Below are 18541 nucleotides of genomic sequence, written 5' to 3' on the forward strand. Positions count from 1 at the left end.
ACATGTGATTTAGGGAATATGCTAAAAGTCGTTAGGGATTTGAAGAGATTTTTTTAGTGAGGTTTGCCTGATACTGGTACACTGTGTAAACAACCAGCCTGAATTGTGTATACTCTTAGTCCTCAAACTTTATGTTCCTTATTATTAGTTATTTAGAATTCAAAGGAATTGGCATGTGTTTTTGCTTTGGATGCTTTCTTTAATTACATAATTGCTGTGTACAGTATCTTTATATACTTGTTTGTATGTTCCATCCTTAAAATGGTTTTCACTTCAAAGCAGTGTTTGGCACTATGTGTCTTATCTGCAGTTAAGAATAAGATCCTTGATATGCTGTATCTTTGTTCCTTTTTTCTCCCCTGTTTTACTGGTTCACTAAGCAGTCCAGTTATAGCAATATTGTAAAAGATACTGAAATAGTTTTCTGCCTATGTGTTTTGTCTCTTCTTTCTTTAATGCTGCTGTAGTCATTTCCTGGAAGGATATTTTCCGTTAACAGCTTTATCTTGGAAACAAACAACTAACATGCAGTAGGTCCCCCCTCCCCCATCTTTTGGTAAGGATTATGATACTAAAATTTTGAAAATCATTACTTCATTTAAAATCTGCTAAAATGAAATCTTGAAATATGAATTACACCTAATCATATTGGTGCTTCTGCTTTGGCTAATGTCGATTTAAAATATTGGACTTTTGCATGTACGCATCAGAAAATTTTCAGTAAATATATGCTTAATAAAATTGATCAAATGAGAAATAATCATTGACCAGTTAACCACTTTCTATCTGGTATTAGAATGTTTGGGGAGTAATTTATGTGCTCAATAACAAAATCCAGTTTGCCCTCAGTTTCTGTGAATAACTTATAGTGGTAACTACCAAGAACAATGTTGTAAATAGAATCTAGAACAACATTGTATGGCCAATATCCTAAGATTTTGATGGCTGTGTGAATTTTCTTTTTTGGACTCATGAATATACACTGCGTGGTGATGAGGTGCCTTCTGAAAAAAGCAATACAAAAAAAGTTAACCATGTTTTTCAAAAACATAAAATGGCCTCCTATGAAGAACAAGCCTTTTTCTCTATTATAGAAGAAATACTTAAAATTCCACAGAAGGTATGATGAAAAATTCTCTGAACAATCTAATTAGATAGTAAAGTGGTTAACATGCCATTTTATTTTTATTATTTATAAATAACAGTTGTGATTCAAAAACCTTTTATTTTGACAGATGATCTTCCAAAGCCCAAAACTACTGAAATTATTAGGAAAGGCTCAATTACCGAATACACAGCAGCAGAGGAAAAAGAAGATGGACGACGCTGGCGTATGTTCAGAATTGGAGAACAGGACCACAGGGTTGATATGAAGGCAATTGAACCCTATAAAAAAGTTATCAGCCACGGAGGTAACAGCTTTCAAAGATTGTTCATATATTTTAGTGCAATATCAGAAATGTAAATGCTTAAAGAAACTCTCCTTTGAGTTAAAAAATATAATTGATAAGCACTTCTTATGTGATTTTAGAAATATAACAGGTGTGAAGTAAAAGGGTAAAACCAAACTTAAAAATCACTAGTACATGCACACAGTATGTTCAAAAGGTACAAGAGTGTGCAGCAAAAATTGTCTTCCACCCTCTGCCTCGACACCCCCCCAAAATTGAGACTTTCTCCTCTTTGTATCCATTTATAATTATATACAGTGAAATGCTGTAATCCTTTTTTGTAGCATTTGCGTTTTTTTTTTTTGTCCCAGCTTTGTGAGATAATTGACATCTAACATTGTGTAAGTTTAAGGTGTAAAATGTGTTGATCTGATACAACATATATTGCAGTGATTACCGTTTCTTTTTTGTGGTGAGAACATTTATGATCTACTCTCTTAGCAACTTCCGAGTACATAATATGGTATTATTAACTCCAGTCACTATGCAGTACGTTAGGTCCCTAGAACTTATTCGTAGTATAACTGGAAGTTTGTACCCTTTGACCAACATCTCCTCTTTCCCCCTGCCCCTGGTAACCACTGTTCCGGTCTCTTTCTAAGTTAGGCTTTTTTAGATTCCACATACAATGATATCATACCGTATTTGTTTTTCCTCTTTTGGGCTTTTTCACTTAGAAATGCTCTAATCTGAAATGTAAGATTCAGTGAGTTCTGACAAATGCCCGTATACTCATGTTACCTATACCTCGAGACATGTAGAGCTTCTCATTGCCCCCCAAATTCTCTCATACTCCTTCCCAATGAATACCCTATTCCCAGTAACCACTATTCTAATGTCTATCGCCATGACATTTCTTGTCCTAGAATTTCGTGTAACTAGAATCATATGGTAGACATTCTTTTGTCTGCTGCTTCTGCTCAGCATATTCTGGAGATTTCTCCATGTTGTTGCATGTATCTCTCGTTCATTCCTTTTTATTGCTAAGTGATATTTCATTGTGTGGATTAACCACAGTTGGCTTATTCAGTTTTCTTTTGATGGACACGTTAGTTTCCAGTTTGGGTTATTATGATTAAAACTGCTGTGAACATTCTTGTACTAGTCTTTTGTTGTGTGAGTAAAACCTGGCGTTACCTTAAAACCCTAAACAAATCCTATAGCTTTACCATGAAGTACAGGACTGGTTCGTTCCTCATTCTTTTTTTTTTTTTAACTGAAGTATGTATTTTTTAAATTTCCAATAAAGGACATAATCCAATTAAAAACAGGCAAAGGACCTGAATACACATTTCTCCAAGAAGATATACAAATGGTGAACAAACACAGGAAAAGTGCTCATATCATTAGTTACCATAAAAATGTAAATCAAACCACAATGAAGTACTAATTCATATTCACACCCTATAGATAGCTAGAAAAAAAAAAAGAAAATTACAAGTGTTGACATGGATGTACTGAAATTGGAACCCTTACACATTGCTGGTGGGAATGTAAAATGGTTAGGTTTCTGTGAAAAACAATTTGGCAGTTCCTCAAAAGTAAAACATAGAAATAGTGTATGACCAGCAGTTCCACTTCTAGATATATACCTGAACGAATAGAAAGCAGGCAATCAAACAAATACATATACATATGTGTTCACAACAGTACTATTCACTACAGCCAAAAAATAGAGACAATGCAACTATCCAACAAGTGAACAAAAAGGCAATTTGTGGCATAATCCATACAATGGAATATTAATCAGCCATATAAAGAAATGAAGTACTGATATGTGCTACAATATGAAAAAACCTTAAAAATATCGTAAGTAAAATAAATTATATGCAGAAGGTCACATATGATTCCATTTATGTGAAATATTTAGAATACATAAATCTATAAAGACGGAATGCAGACTAGGGGCTGTAAGCAGGAGTGGGCTGGGGAGGGAAATCAAGAACAACTGTTGACTGGATTCTGGGTTTCCTTTTGGGGTATGAAACTGTTTTGGAACTAGACAGAGGTAATGGTTGCCTGACACTGCAAATGCAGTAAATTCCACTCATTCCTCATTCTTATGGAACACCAACTTTCCATATTTGTGGGATATCCAATAACATAAGGCTTTTGTTTCTTGAGAAATCACAAGTCAAAAGGAAAAGCTATTGAAGTACAATTACAACTTCTATCCATCTGTGCCAGGTTCAGAAGTTTACCTATACGCTGTAAATAGTGCCAAGATGTTAATAGTAGTCCAAATGCAATTCACTCTTGGAGCACCTGGGTGGCTCAGTCTGTTGAGCATCCGTCTTCAGTTCATGATTTCATGGTTCATGAGTTTGAGTCCCACATCGGGATCTGTGCTGACAGCTCAGAGCCTGTAGCCTGCTTTGGATTCTATGTCTCCCTCTCTCTCTGCCCTCCCCCACTTGTGCGTGCGTGCGCCCTCTCTCTCTCTCTCTCTCTCTCTCTCTCTCTCTCTCTCTCTCTGTCTCTCTGTCTCTCTCAAAAATAAACATTGAAAAAAATGCAAGTCACTCTCTAGAACATGTCATATTACCTGAAATCCTAGTGCGGGAAAGGGGACCACATAGGTTAAGTAGATTGGGTTTTTTATGTAAAGTCATTTCTACTTAATTTACTCTCTGCCAAATGCATTCTCCTCCTTATTTCTATAGTCTTCATTCATCTGAAAACAAATCACTTGAATATTTGCAGTTACATTATTCCACTCAATTTAATCTTATTCACATGAACAAAACAGGATAATCTGGATCAGGAAGTCCACAGATTTGCATTAATTCAGCTAGTTCACAGGAAACAAGTTGTGAGACCTGCCTTATGGTTTAAACGTAATATCTTTCAGGACTAGAGCTTTATTTGGATTAGGGGAAAATAATTAGGGCCATTTTATCCTACTGAATTATCACAATGTGTTTTGTGACTAAGAGATTAAGAAAGATATTGAAGATACTAATGTACTTGAAATGTTTAAACCTTTTCAGTGTGTGTTTGTAAACACTAGAAATGAAAGTTAAAGCAAAACAGTTCGTTACTGGATACAGCTTAATATCTAGAGATTATAATAAACATGCACATTTTAACACTTTCTCTCTTATTTTAATGATTATTTATTTTTGAGACAGGGACAGAGTGTGAACAAGGGAGGGGCAGAGAGAGAGGAAGACACAGAATCTGAAACAGGCTTCAGGCTCTGAGCTGTCAGCACAGAACCTGATGCAGGGCTCAAACCCAGGAACTGCGAGATCATGACCTGAGCCAAAATCAGACACTTAACCGACTGAGCCACCCAGGCGCCCCTAACATTTTTTCTTCTGTTAGAATTGTCAGAGATGTAATCTCTTCTTAGTTTTTAACACTCTAAAATCCACAAAATGCTAGGCATTGTACTGTTTTTTGAAAAACACCCACTTTAACCATAAATTGCATAAGATTGTTTTATTGCAGATATTTTTGGTTTATGTCTGCTTGGATTATATCATATTTGTCTATTTGCTAAAATAAGTCTGGCTTTCTGATGATGCTACTTTAACTGGTTTTCTGGTTTTATGCCCACCATTTCCTCTTCAGATTTTATTGCTCTTATTTTGAGAAGAGGGGATTTAAAGATCTTTCTCAGACTATTTCAGGTTAAAAAAGAAACCATGCTTTTTGATCCAAAAATTTGTGGAATGTGAACCACTGTCTGTCAACTGTACAGATTTCCTCTGAAAGAGTAAAATCATCCTGGTGATTTTTTAAAATTTATTTTCCAGGATATTATGGGGATGGATTAAATGCCATTGTTGTGTTTGCTGTATGTTTTATGCCTGAAAGTGGTCAACCCAACTATAGATACCTGATGGACAATCTCTTTAAGTAAGTATATCTTCACAAAAACATTTGGACAGAATTTTGGGCAAATCAGATCTCCAGCTTAAGGAGGTGAAGATGGGAAAAGATAAATACCCTCGTCCTGATTAAGTCCTTATTCTTTGGCATTATGCGACTATTTGTTTTCCAACTCAGCAGAAAAATTGTCAGTTTAAAGGTGGAAGGGATATTTCAGACTCTCTGTTCCAACTACCTTATTATTTATATTTGAGGATGCATTAAGTATAAAGAAATTGCTTTTATCTCAATCATCTGGCAAAACTGAATTTATTCCCAAGAAACCAAAGGTAACTGAAGTTCTGTTATATTTCTCCAGAATCATTTTCTTTCTTAATTTGGTGCTATTTTTAAAACTGTTTTTTTTTTTAATNGTGCGTGCGTGCGCCCTCTCTCTCTCTCTCTCTCTCTCTCTCTCTCTCTCTGTCTCTCTGTCTCTCTGTCTCTCTCAAAAATAAACATTGAAAAAAATGCAAGTCACTCTCTAGAACATGTCATATTACCTGAAATCCTAGTGCGGGAAAGGGGACCACATAGGTTAAGTAGATTGGGTTTTTTATGTAAAGTCATTTCTACTTAATTTACTCTCTGCCAAATGCATTCTCCTCCTTATTTCTATAGTCTTCATTCATCTGAAAACAAATCACTTGAATATTTGCAGTTACATTATTCCACTCAATTTAATCTTATTCACATGAACAAAACAGGATAATCTGGATCAGGAAGTCCACAGATTTGCATTAATTCAGCTAGTTCACAGGAAACAAGTTGTGAGACCTGCCTTATGGTTTAAACGTAATATCTTTCAGGACTAGAGCTTTATTTGGATTAGGGGAAAATAATTAGGGCCATTTTATCCTACTGAATTATCACAATGTGTTTTGTGACTAAGAGATTAAGAAAGATATTGAAGATACTAATGTACTTGAAATGTTTAAACCTTTTCAGTGTGTGTTTGTAAACACTAGAAATGAAAGTTAAAGCAAAACAGTTCGTTACTGGATACAGCTTAATATCTAGAGATTATAATAAACATGCACATTTTAACACTTTCTCTCTTATTTTAATGATTATTTATTTTTGAGACAGGGACAGAGTGTGAACAAGGGAGGGGCAGAGAGAGAGGAAGACACAGAATCTGAAACAGGCTTCAGGCTCTGAGCTGTCAGCACAGAACCTGATGCAGGGCTCAAACCCAGGAACTGCGAGATCATGACCTGAGCCAAAATCAGACACTTAACCGACTGAGCCACCCAGGCGCCCCTAACATTTTTTCTTCTGTTAGAATTGTCAGAGATGTAATCTCTTCTTAGTTTTTAACACTCTAAAATCCACAAAATGCTAGGCATTGTACTGTTTTTTGAAAAACACCCACTTTAACCATAAATTGCATAAGATTGTTTTATTGCAGATATTTTTGGTTTATGTCTGCTTGGATTATATCATATTTGTCTATTTGCTAAAATAAGTCTGGCTTTCTGATGATGCTACTTTAACTGGTTTTCTGGTTTTATGCCCACCATTTCCTCTTCAGATTTTATTGCTCTTATTTTGAGAAGAGGGGATTTAAAGATCTTTCTCAGACTATTTCAGGTTAAAAAAGAAACCATGCTTTTTGATCCAAAAATTTGTGGAATGTGAACCACTGTCTGTCAACTGTACAGATTTCCTCTGAAAGAGTAAAATCATCCTGGTGATTTTTTAAAATTTATTTTCCAGGATATTATGGGGATGGATTAAATGCCATTGTTGTGTTTGCTGTATGTTTTATGCCTGAAAGTGGTCAACCCAACTATAGATACCTGATGGACAATCTCTTTAAGTAAGTATATCTTCACAAAAACATTTGGACAGAATTTTGGGCAAATCAGATCTCCAGCTTAAGGAGGTGAAGATGGGAAAAGATAAATACCCTCGTCCTGATTAAGTCCTTATTCTTTGGCATTATGCGACTATTTGTTTTCCAACTCAGCAGAAAAATTGTCAGTTTAAAGGTGGAAGGGATATTTCAGACTCTCTGTTCCAACTACCTTATTATTTATATTTGAGGATGCATTAAGTATAAAGAAATTGCTTTTATCTCAATCATCTGGCAAAACTGAATTTATTCCCAAGAAACCAAAGGTAACTGAAGTTCTGTTATATTTCTCCAGAATCATTTTCTTTCTTAATTTGGTGCTATTTTTAAAACTGTTTTTTTTTTTAATGGAAGACTGCTTAACCTTCAGCCTTCACTTTAAGGGGTAGGCAGGTTTTTTTTGTTTTTTGTTTTTTTAATTTTTTTTATGTCTTTATTTTATTTTGAGAGACAGACACAGAGAGTGAGCGGGGGAGGGCCAGAGAGAGAGGGAGACACAGAATCTGAAGCACGCTCCAGGCTCTGAGCTGTCAGCACAGAGCCCGACGCAGGGCTTGAACCCACGGACTGTGAGATCATGACCTGAGCCAAAGTCGGACGCTTAACTGACTGAGACATCCAGGCGCCCCTGGATGAGGGGCGCTGGAGTGGCTCAGGTGGTTAAACATCTGACTCTTGATCTCAGCTCACGTCTTGATCTCATGAACCATGAGATTGAGCCCTGCATCAGGCCCCATGCTGTCAGTATGGAGCCTGCTTGAGATTCTCTCTCCATCTCTGCCCCTCTCTCTTGCACACACACACTCTTTCTCTAAAAATAAGTAAACTTAAAAAACTTACTGTGAAAAATTGCAAACATATAAAAAGACAGTATACTGAATCTTTGTGTATGAATCACCCGCTTCCATAGTTACCATTTTATACCTCCCCAAAATTTATGCTGTCTTCATTGTATAACTTTGGAGCAAATCCCAGAAATCATGTTATTTCATCTATAAACACTTAAATATGTATTTCCATAAGGTAACTTGTTATGATACATAATCATAATACCAACTAATGCAATTTTAAAACTTTTTTTTTTTTTAAGAGAGAGAAGGACAGTGTTCTTGTTGGGGGTGGTGGACAGAGAGAAAAAGAGAGACAATCTCAAGCAGGTTCCTCCAGTGCAGGGTGATCCCATGACCCTGGGATCATGACCTGACTGGGATGCCCAACCAACTGAGCCACCCAGGTGCCCCCAACTATTGTAGTTTTAAATTTTTAATTGGCTTTGCTGTCACTGAAGGGAAGGGAAGGACATTGTATAACTTGGATAATTGTGTTTGGCACTGTAAAGCGCTATTTACGTCTTAAACTCAATTTGTTGTTTTTACAGGTATGTTATTGGCACTTTGGAGCTATTAGTAGCAGAAAACTACATGATAGTTTATTTAAATGGTGCTACAACTCGAAGAAAAATGCCCAGCCTGGGATGGCTCAGGAAATGCTATCAGCAAATTGATAGAAGGTATTGTAAATACACATTGAAAGCTAGTCTGAATAATTTTTAGATTAGATTTATTAGGTTAAATTCTATTTTATATTGCCACTTTAAGACACCATAAATTACATTATTTACACTCATAACACATTTCTGTTTTCTCAGTTCAGTATCTTAGAATATCATGAAGGAAATTAGTTTTGATCTGTTTTACAAAGAATAATTCCTTAAAACGAACTTATAAAATAGTTACATATTTCTCCTTATTTATACCACACTGAATATTTTCCCGTAATTTACATTTTAGGAAAGGATGGAAAACTTAGTTTTGCCTAACTGATGGTGCTTAGCATATTTTATGGGGTTTTTTAAAAATTTTTTTAATGTTTATTTATGAGAGAGAGAGTGTGCGCAGGGGAAGTCAGAGACATAGGAAGACACAGAATCCAAAGCAGGCTCTGGGCTCTGAGCTGTCAGCACAGAACCCAATGCGGGGCTCAAACTCACAAACTGTGAGATCATGACCTGAGCCGAAGTCCGACGCTTAACTGACTAAGCCCCCCAGGTGCCCCTACCTTATGGTTTTTAAGGTGCTCCGCTATAATCTTCCTCTGGAGTGAGCTCCAGAAGTGTGTTCTCCTGAGAGTTATTCATCCATGCGAATGGAAGGAACTTTGATTCTCTAATGGGTTTGATTTGACTATACCTAGTTTGAACTAATTTAATGAACTCAGACTCATTAATAGGTTTCTCTAAATCCCTAACCATGGCAGGAGCTAGTTTTTATTATTTAAAAAAAAATCCTCAATAATCAATTTAAGTGTGAAATATACGTTGATAAAACAGTTTTATTTGGTCATTATAGGTCATCAAGAATAATGCCTTTAATTTTTATTTGGTATTTTAGACTCTGTAAGGACATGTTAGATCTGATTTACATTTCCTGTTCCTGTGGTAATCACGTCCAGCTTTCTGTTGGCACAATGCCTTTCATAACGTTGAAGAAATGAGTACCAGTTCCCTCCTCCTGAAAAATGAAAACAATTTACCTCTGTATTCAGTATTAGCCTCTACCCATGGTTGACAGAATCCTAAAGAAAAGTGAATATATCTGGCAGACATTTAATGACAGGCTGTACTGTGGATGGACATAAGTTTAGCCAAATGAAGTAAAGTCCATGTCATAGTAGTAGGAGTGACCATCAGAATTCAAGAGTGCATTTTCTTGTCTTTAGAAATACCACATCTAAATGAACTTATGGATGAGAGTTTTTTTGTATAACGTTGTACATACCTAGTGATGTCTTAACCTTTTCTTCCAGCATTAGAATTTGTAGAGCTTTTAAATTTTTATTTCTCTTTCTTTTTTCTTTTTTCTTTTTTTTTAAATCCAGGTTACGGAAAAACCTAAAATCACTAATCATTGTACATCCCTCATGGTTTATCAGAACACTTCTAGCTGTTACAAGACCCTTTATTAGGTAATTTTCTGAGAGCCATTGACTTAAAAAAAAAACAACTAGAAACAAAAACACAAACTCCTTGTATGAATTTGTCAGTTCTCTTGGTCAGAATATTTAGGTAATTATTTTTATTTTCTTCCATAGCTCAAAATTCAGCCAAAAAATTAGATACGTCTTTAATTTGGCAGAACTAGCGGAACTTGTCCCCATGGAATATGTTGGCATACCAGAATGCATAAAACAGTATGTTTTCTTTTATTTCTTTAATTATATTGGACCGTTATATTTTGATGTGCACGAGGTAAATATTTTTCAATACTCACTATTTTTCATTTCCTGTATTATAAGTATTTTGTAACTGCTCTTGTTTTTGTAATGAACGGAAAGGGAAAGAAGCCATTTTCCAACACCTTCCCCGTAAGTCACCATTTTCTTCAGGCTATCAGTTGAAGAAGTAGGAAGTATTTTTCTGGTTGTGATTAATTTTCATTTTTGAAGACTCTTTACAATCTTAAGAGGTGATTTCCTGGTTGGTCAGTACTAAAGTACATTCTCCAGACTTGAACATGCTGCTCTCCAAATATGAGTAAATTCATCATGGCATTAAATAATCCTGTTACTGGAGAAATACAGTATTATTTATATCAGCCTAACCGCAGGACATTCCAGTGGCTGGAATATGTTCTGTTTACCAAATCCACTTCTTTCTAACTTTTATAAAGAATTGGTAGAAGGTTGTTAACACAAATACTTGAGTATCACACTGCCATAATATGGAAAAAGTTTTTTGTTCTGCTAATATGAGGTTTAGTCCTTTTAATGTGTCTAGCCAGATTTCTTAGGTCAGTTTTGACTTTCTCCACAGTGTATTAAGTTTTGGTTTTACCTGCAGACTTATATGAGTTTATTGTCAGTGCCTTTTTTCGAGTTTTTGTTCATCTTCATAACATGTATATTTACTGAAATAACTCTTCCCTACCAAGGTATGAAGAAGAAAAGTTAAAAAAGAAACAAAAAAGGTATATGCACACCTTGACTGGGTTGCATCTAGACTAGTCCATTTGCATTGCACAGACTAACTCTTCTTTATTGGTTGGTTAGCTTGTAGACAAAGATAATAGCATCTGTAAATATAAGCATACTCCAGAATCCAAATACAGAGTGAATCCAAAATTCCTGATGCTGAATATGGCTTGGATTCACCCTGCTTTAACACCATGTATAATGCCAATTAGGAAGTAAAGGCCACAGTCCCTCTTCACTTCTTTTTGGTATACACGGTGATGACAAAACCAGAGAAATTGCTAAGAATGCTATTTGAAAAACCAGTTACCTCTAAGACTTTTATCTGTTCACCATATTCTCAAAATATGTCTAGTGCTTTTGACAAATATATATGTACTTCTTTAAGGAATCCATTTATTTCCCAGGGGTTAATGATTATATTTGCAGTGCACATATTCTTTGGCTAACCAACATTGATTTCCCTGTATGCTTATAAATGTCCTGCTAACCAGTCAAATTCTACATATAATAAAATACCTAAAATTCAGTATACCATTTAATAGTTAAATACTCTCTGCTTTTCATCTTTAATTTTGAATACTTCTGCTTTGAGCATAACAAACTATTAGCTTATTAATACCTTGGCATAGAACATGAAAGGCAAGGGTATAAAATAGTTAGCATTTTATATACTAATTGAAACAGTGTAGGACTTGGAGCTAACTTGTTAATGGACTTTTTAAAATAATGACATATTAGCAAAACAGGTTTAATACAGTCTCTTAAGAGTTAAGGTGAGAAATTTTTATGTAGTTATTATCACTTTGACCATTCTAAGGAACCAATTAAAAGGAACTGAAACTTTAAAAAAAATTTTTTTGATGTTTATTATTTTTGAGAAAGAGAGAGCAAGCAGGGAAGGGGCAGAGAAAGAGGGAGACACAGAATCCGAAGCAGGCTCCAGGCTCTCAGATGCCAGCACAGAGCCCGAAGCAGGTCTCAAACCCACAGGCCTTGAGATCATGACCTAAGCTGAAGTCAACCACTTAACCGACTGAACCACCCAGGCACCCCGTAACTGAAACATTCTTAACTTTGAATACATTTTGCCTCTGTTTATGAGCAAGAATTCTATTGACCATGTGATAGAATCATGGTACTTAAGAGATTAACAAACATTTTAACATAGAGATGTGAACAGTAATTTTAGATATTGCTAATTTTCTTTCTAGGCACTGGTGTACACTTGCCAGACAGACAACTGCAATTAAAAATATAATCTGTAATTGTATATTGAAGCCAGCTGCTTTGTGGATTTCAAAATGAATTACCTTTGTTGATAAAATCTGCTGTGTCTTTTTACAAAGTTCTTAGTATTCAATTACCTAGAATTTAGGCATCAGAAAAATAGTGGAACTGTACTTTTTAAATGTATTTTTTGATAACCTACCAGTATTTTTTTTTCTTTTTTTTAAACTTCTGTTTAACCTTGACATGTATCTTCCAGGCACGTCTTCATTTTTTTACAAGGTTTTTTTTACTCTTAAAAAATAATAATCCTTGTTAGCTTGAAAATGGTAACATTCAAGTTTTAAAAATAAAGGAGCATGTTTTCAAAAATTTCACAGAGGCTGTATGTGGAGGAGCTTATTACTTAAGGTGAAATCCCTACGATGAGTACTGGTAATAATGAGGATTCAAAACCGAGTGTGGAAGTGCCATAGTTTTAAATGTTGTAGGTGTTTCTTTCGAACAATTCCTCAGTGCCAAGTGTGGCCAGGGAGATGATAGTTGTTAAGATTTTTGAATATAGTTTAAAAATAAAGTGTGAAATTCGTTCATAAGGATATTTCAGATGTTGCAAAGATTGGATGTATATTGCAGGCCTTACCAAGAATATGTAGCTTTCAAATTTTTGGTACCAGCATAAAAAAAAAAAAAGTTTTTAAATGTTAATCTGGCTTTACCACAGACCAACACATTTAGGGCTCATTTGCTAATGTTCAGGTGATCCTAGTAATCGGTAGTGATGATAGTAATGTGAACAAGACACCAAATTATCTTAAACTCCCCTCCATCAGTAATTCGAACTAGTATAAATAGACTATTGTACATTATCTTCCTTAAAAGGTTGTTTATAACTGTGTGGTAATACATAATTCTAATCCCCACTTGCCTAAATTTTGATAGGGCCTCTATGCCACACACTACTAATCCAGGCAGATTTTTAACCACATCTTGGTATTTCTGATTATTAAATTCGATGGCTTCTCACTATCAAAATAAGTGAAAGGCATTTCTATTCAAAGTGTACTAGTAAATTCTAGAGAATAATTCTGATTTCTATAAATATGCATTTTTATCACTGAATTTAAAAATATTGATCAGTTGGTGTCATTTTAATATTTCAGTTAACAAAATCATTTTTGAGGGAGTTGTTTTTCCTGCCACTTTCTCATCACTTAGATCCCTGCCCCAGCCATGCTATGGTTCCAAGATTTTAATATACTTGTTACAGTTTGAACTTTTAATAAAGTTTATGGGCATTTGTATGTAAAGTATTTTATAGTCTTTAAAGAAACAACAGTCCATTTCTTGCCAGTGTCCTCTTGTCTTTAAAAATTATCTTTCATGGTTGGGGAAATGTTTGGTAACCTTTTTACTATGCTTCTTTGCAAAGCTTTGTTTTTAACAGAATAATATTCTATGCTACAAGTTATCACAGTTTTTAAAAGGAAATTGTTCACTTGCTAGTGTCTTATTATCTGTATTGTTTTTTCATTAAACAGAGTTGATCAAGAGCTTAATGGAAAACAGGATGAACCGAAAAGTGAACAGTAAGTTTGGCATCTAGTCCAGACAAGACTGAAGAATGTGCTGATGAAGCAGTGCTCTCTTTTTGCATTTATAATGCATTTATTGGCCCTGATTTTTATGTAACCTGTTACAAAATTGACTTGATTCTTCCTTAATGGACTTTTGTATAAGGGACTGTTCACTGCTGTATTGGTTTGCAAATCTCTTGAATTTAGCTCTTTATTAGCTAATTATATTGTACTTATTTTATATTTTATATTGCTAAATAGCAGAGATCCACACTTTATATAAAGCAGTTTTTGCATTTGTTTGTTGAATGATACATCTTCTTCAGTAAAGTATTTATATGCCTAAATGGTAAAGGAAAGAGATAATATATATTTTTATGTTTCTGAGCAATATTTTTTAATGTATACCTGTTTCATGGAAGAATATGCAGGTAAATGAGACCATGATTTGTAAAATACACGTTTGAATTTTTGTTTCTTGTAGATGATTAGACACATTTTCTGGGTAACTTACAAAATAGAGTTGCTTATAAGATGAGGGACAGTTAAACTGGTTCTCATGAATACCCAAAGGTCATGTTCATAATCTAAGTAGATTAATACTATCCTTTTTTCTCATTTAATAAATGCCGTTTAATTCAGAAGCGCAAATACAAATGCATTGCAGACCTTTTCCTTTTTAAACTTTAATGACCAGTCAAAAAGCCATTTTTAGAACTAAACTTCAGAGGCTAAGAATTGGGATTTGTATATATGTATATATGAGACATTTTATCTTCTGGCCAAAAGTCAGAACTTTATTATAAAAAGTTTAGGGTTGTTCACTAATGTGAAATAAGCTGTGTGTCCAGGGTTTCACGCTCCAGAAATTGTGGGTGCAGTGTAGTATTCAGAGAATGCGATGCGTTCTTCACTGTCACTATTTTTCTGTAGAAAATAGGGGCTGCTTTTTTAACTGCTCTCAGTGTGGGCACTTTACCAAAATACTTTATCAGTTATTTAAACTTGATAGTAAGTTAGTGTTTGACCTAGTCAGATACCATGTGTGTTCACATTTTCTTTTGAATCATGTTGACAGTACTGTAAAACTAAGTTATTTTGTAAGTCTTAGAGTATCACTGCATTATGCTGTTTCGGATGACACATTTAATGTAAGTGTATAAACTTTTGTTTAATTTGGTAAGTATCTTGACTCTCTATATTAAAATATACTGTACTTAGGTGCCCAGACAGAACTTAATTGCCCTCAAAATCATCCTAAAACAACAGATTGGTCTTATATTGTGTCATGTACTTGTGTGACTCATTTGGAAGACTTGGTATCCTCCAAATCTGAGGGTATTGCCACACTCTGGGCCTTCCTATGAGGCAGTTCACCAAAGAGTGTCCTAGAGTAGCAAAATTGAAGCAGAGGAGAGCTAAGCTTTTAGGCTTCCTAAACTAATGTCATTATGGCAACTAAAGCCAAAACCATTATTGCTTGCTCAAACCTTAGAACAGTTTGTGTTGAAAAAGCAAACTAACAGTAACAACTTAGGCATTCCTTCTGGATCTACCATATGAGAATTATGAATGTACGATCATTGAACTTAATTGTGATTGGAATCTATATTTGTAGAGCTCTTTAAGTAGTCTTTCATCTATAAAAGTCTTTATCCTGCTCACAGTTTGCTGAGCTTTTTAAATAGGTGGTTTTCCTCCACATTAAGTACAGAGCTTTTCAGTTTCAACAGTTTATTGTGTTCATTCACTTTTGGTTTTGTAAGCATTTTCGTCACTACAGGTACAGCTTGTTGCAAAAGTGGTGTATTTTCTTAAATACTTTTCTAAAGTACAACTAGCTCATCATCTGTTAGAACATTAAAATTCAGAGGGAACAGTGTTAACACTTGGGATGTAACAAAAGGGATGTGCTGTGAATCGCTGGATTAAAACATACCTGTTCTAACCTACAGCTTAATGGAGTCTGGTATAGAGATGTGCCCCATGATAAATGTTTCATAACCCTAAGGCTTAAGATCATAACTAGTACGTTAGAGAAAAAGCATTTACTCAGTTTGTTATTAGTACTTTGTTATTGTGTGACATTTCCCCCATATCATTCAATTTTTATTTTCAATTACCGATTAAAGCGAAAGTAATATAATTGTATTACTTCCTCTTTCTCCTGGAGTCATGGATCTAACTTAAATGGTTTAATTTTGTTTTTGTCACTCTATTTTGTTGTACTTGGCCTCTGAGGGCCTCTTAGTCCAAAGTTTCTCATATAAAGTCATTTGGTTGTGTTCTGCTTAGTCGTATTCATAAGTAGCACCAAGGAAAGACGCTGTATTGGCCTCACAGTTTAAGCTTAATAACCTTTAACTTGGGTGGGAGCCTGGAGGGGCTCCTAAGTAAGGGGATTCTAAGTAAGATCTAGCAGGATAGTTTGAAAGGAAGATAACAAAACCAGGAAGTAAGAGAAAGGAAACTATAAAGGGATTCTCTCAGATGTCACTGGATGGAAGGGCAGTGCTGCAAGGGCAGCTCTTGGCACCGTGCAGAGGGCTTTCTTGTATTCAGCAGGGAAGCCTGCAGGCCTCACACAGCGTATGTGAGAAAGCAGACTGGAATGAAGGAGCAAAGACTGAGAACACCCATAATGAGAATTTGTATTCTCCTCTGCTTTGTCTCTTCATACAGAGGCAAATTTGAACAGAGGGTCGGCAATGACAGTGCTCAGATTAAAGTTTAGGACTAGGTTATTTTTTATACTTTATAAGGTTGGTAAACAGTGTCTTCCAAAGCGGACATCACTATTTAGTAACTGCAGTGAGTACTGAAATTTGCTGATTGATGAGCACATATCAGTATCTAGAATTTCTTCAACTGTAATTTCAGAATTTAAAAAGGTAAGGGATCTGCTTTATGATATAGACTTCTTGTAGATGACTGTATCACTATTATTTGGCTGTTTTTTGGGAGCTCAGGGAATTTGGAAGTGTTTGATTTAGTGCAGAAGTGGCTTTTTTAGGTTTCTTCAGTTGACAGGTAAATTAGCATTAGGGTACTATCGGGTAGAACAGGCCAGTTTCCTGGTAAAGGTATATATAAAGTGACAGTAGCTTTGTCCTCCTTTTTCCTGTGTTGTATATGGAAAATTACTAACATTGCTCCTTCAGAAGGGAGAAGATAGGCTGGAAATCGAAATTTGCTAATCCCTTCCATCTTGTTTTCATGCTTATTTTTTTCCCCCATCCTATTTAGCTTATTTGAGAACTGGGTCACAAACCTCAAAAGAAAGGAATAGAGGAGTTAAATGTGCTTATTAATTAGACCAACTATTCTGTTAGAGTTTATCTTGTCACAGGGACCAGGGATTGTCAGATGAGTTGGGTTGCTGGGAGAAAGCATTACTAATTTCACTCATGTGAGAAGGTCAGCTGGCAAGGGCAGTGGAGACGGACTCTGCGGTATTCTAATAGTGCTGAAGAATTACCTAGGGAGCCTTTCACTTGCCCCTTCCCTATCCCAAGATTCTGAATGAATTAGAATCAGATCAGTGGTGAGTCCCAGTAAAGTAACTTCCCTGTAAATTTTTAAATGATACTTGAAAATAAGGTAATGTGTTAAACATGAGTGACTCTAAAATTTGAACAGAACTGTTACTTTGTTTCAACTATCCATGCTAGATCTACTTAATTTCTTCTGTTTTGAGGATAACGTTCACATAAAGCACTTAAACACCTCATGAAAATCAAAGGTTTAATGCTTTCAGATTGATATAGAATCATATTAAACTGCTTCAGATAGCGGAGTCTATCTTATATGACCTTCTATAGGAGGTTAAAACATTTACATTTTGAAATCTGTGTTTTCACAATCAGTGTGGCTAAGGAGGAACTTGGAAAATCATACTAATTTGCTGCTCCACTGCACTTTTTATATACAGACTTTCTAAAGTTATGCCCCTTGAACTGTTCATTTACATAAACCTAACTAGTACATATTGGAGGTGTTCTGGGCTGCTGTCTTGCACAGCTGGTTGGACACTGTTCACATAGAACACAATTTAGAGTTAGACACTAACACACTTTGATACAAATTCCAAAAATTTGAATATTTTTCTTAATGTAAGGTCACATGTTGCCATGTAGACACAGTGTGATGTGATCATTTCACTATTCAAAATATGCTGCCTAGGCTGGTGCTGTCGTTTTACAGTGTGAGAAACTTAGTTCTGATGACTGTGTGCAAGATGTTGATGTGATCCCTGTAAGAAATAAGAGTTGGTCTTGATTTACTAAGGAGATGTAATATTTTATTTTCCTCTGACTTGTTAGGAATACAAGAGCTTGTGTCCTGATTTGTTGCACATCATACTTTTGCAACATTCATGAGTTTAAATAAATTAATTGGAAAGTTTGTTTTTGACTCATTTTTTTCGTATATTTTGGCTTCCATTATGTTACTAAATTTTTACACTGAGTTATCTTGTAAGCCTTTCAATCGTTTTAGACCTTTTGTTTCTTTCTGTAGCCTGGGCGCTACTTTCTGTTCTTCAAAGGGGTGAAGTGTTTATCCTGCTTTAACTTTAAACA

At 35.2% G+C, this 18541-nt stretch overlaps 1 protein-coding gene across 1 annotated transcript in view; it reads left to right on the forward strand.

The window, feature by feature from the left end:
• The window catches only part of BNIP2 (BCL2 interacting protein 2), a 28713-nt gene extending 10348 nt beyond the window's left edge, over positions 1-18365 (forward strand). Inside the window, exons 5-11 of the mRNA XM_077747797.1 lie at positions 1236-1412; positions 5213-5315; positions 8564-8695; positions 10063-10149; positions 10276-10374; positions 11115-11150; positions 13926-18365. Coding sequence (XP_077603923.1) covers positions 1236-1412; positions 5213-5315; positions 8564-8695; positions 10063-10149; positions 10276-10374; positions 11115-11150; positions 13926-13977 — 686 coding nt within the window. The 3' untranslated portion in view covers positions 13978-18365. The remainder of the gene's footprint in view (positions 1-1235; positions 1413-5212; positions 5316-8563; positions 8696-10062; positions 10150-10275; positions 10375-11114; positions 11151-13925) is intronic.
• The last annotated feature ends 176 nt before the right edge of the window (positions 18366-18541 follow it).

Source organism: Crocuta crocuta, unplaced genomic scaffold, assembly GCF_008692635.1.
Source record: "Crocuta crocuta isolate KB4526 unplaced genomic scaffold, BGI_CrCroc_1.0 scaffold130, whole genome shotgun sequence".
Taxonomy (NCBI): domain Eukaryota; kingdom Metazoa; phylum Chordata; class Mammalia; order Carnivora; family Hyaenidae; genus Crocuta; species Crocuta crocuta.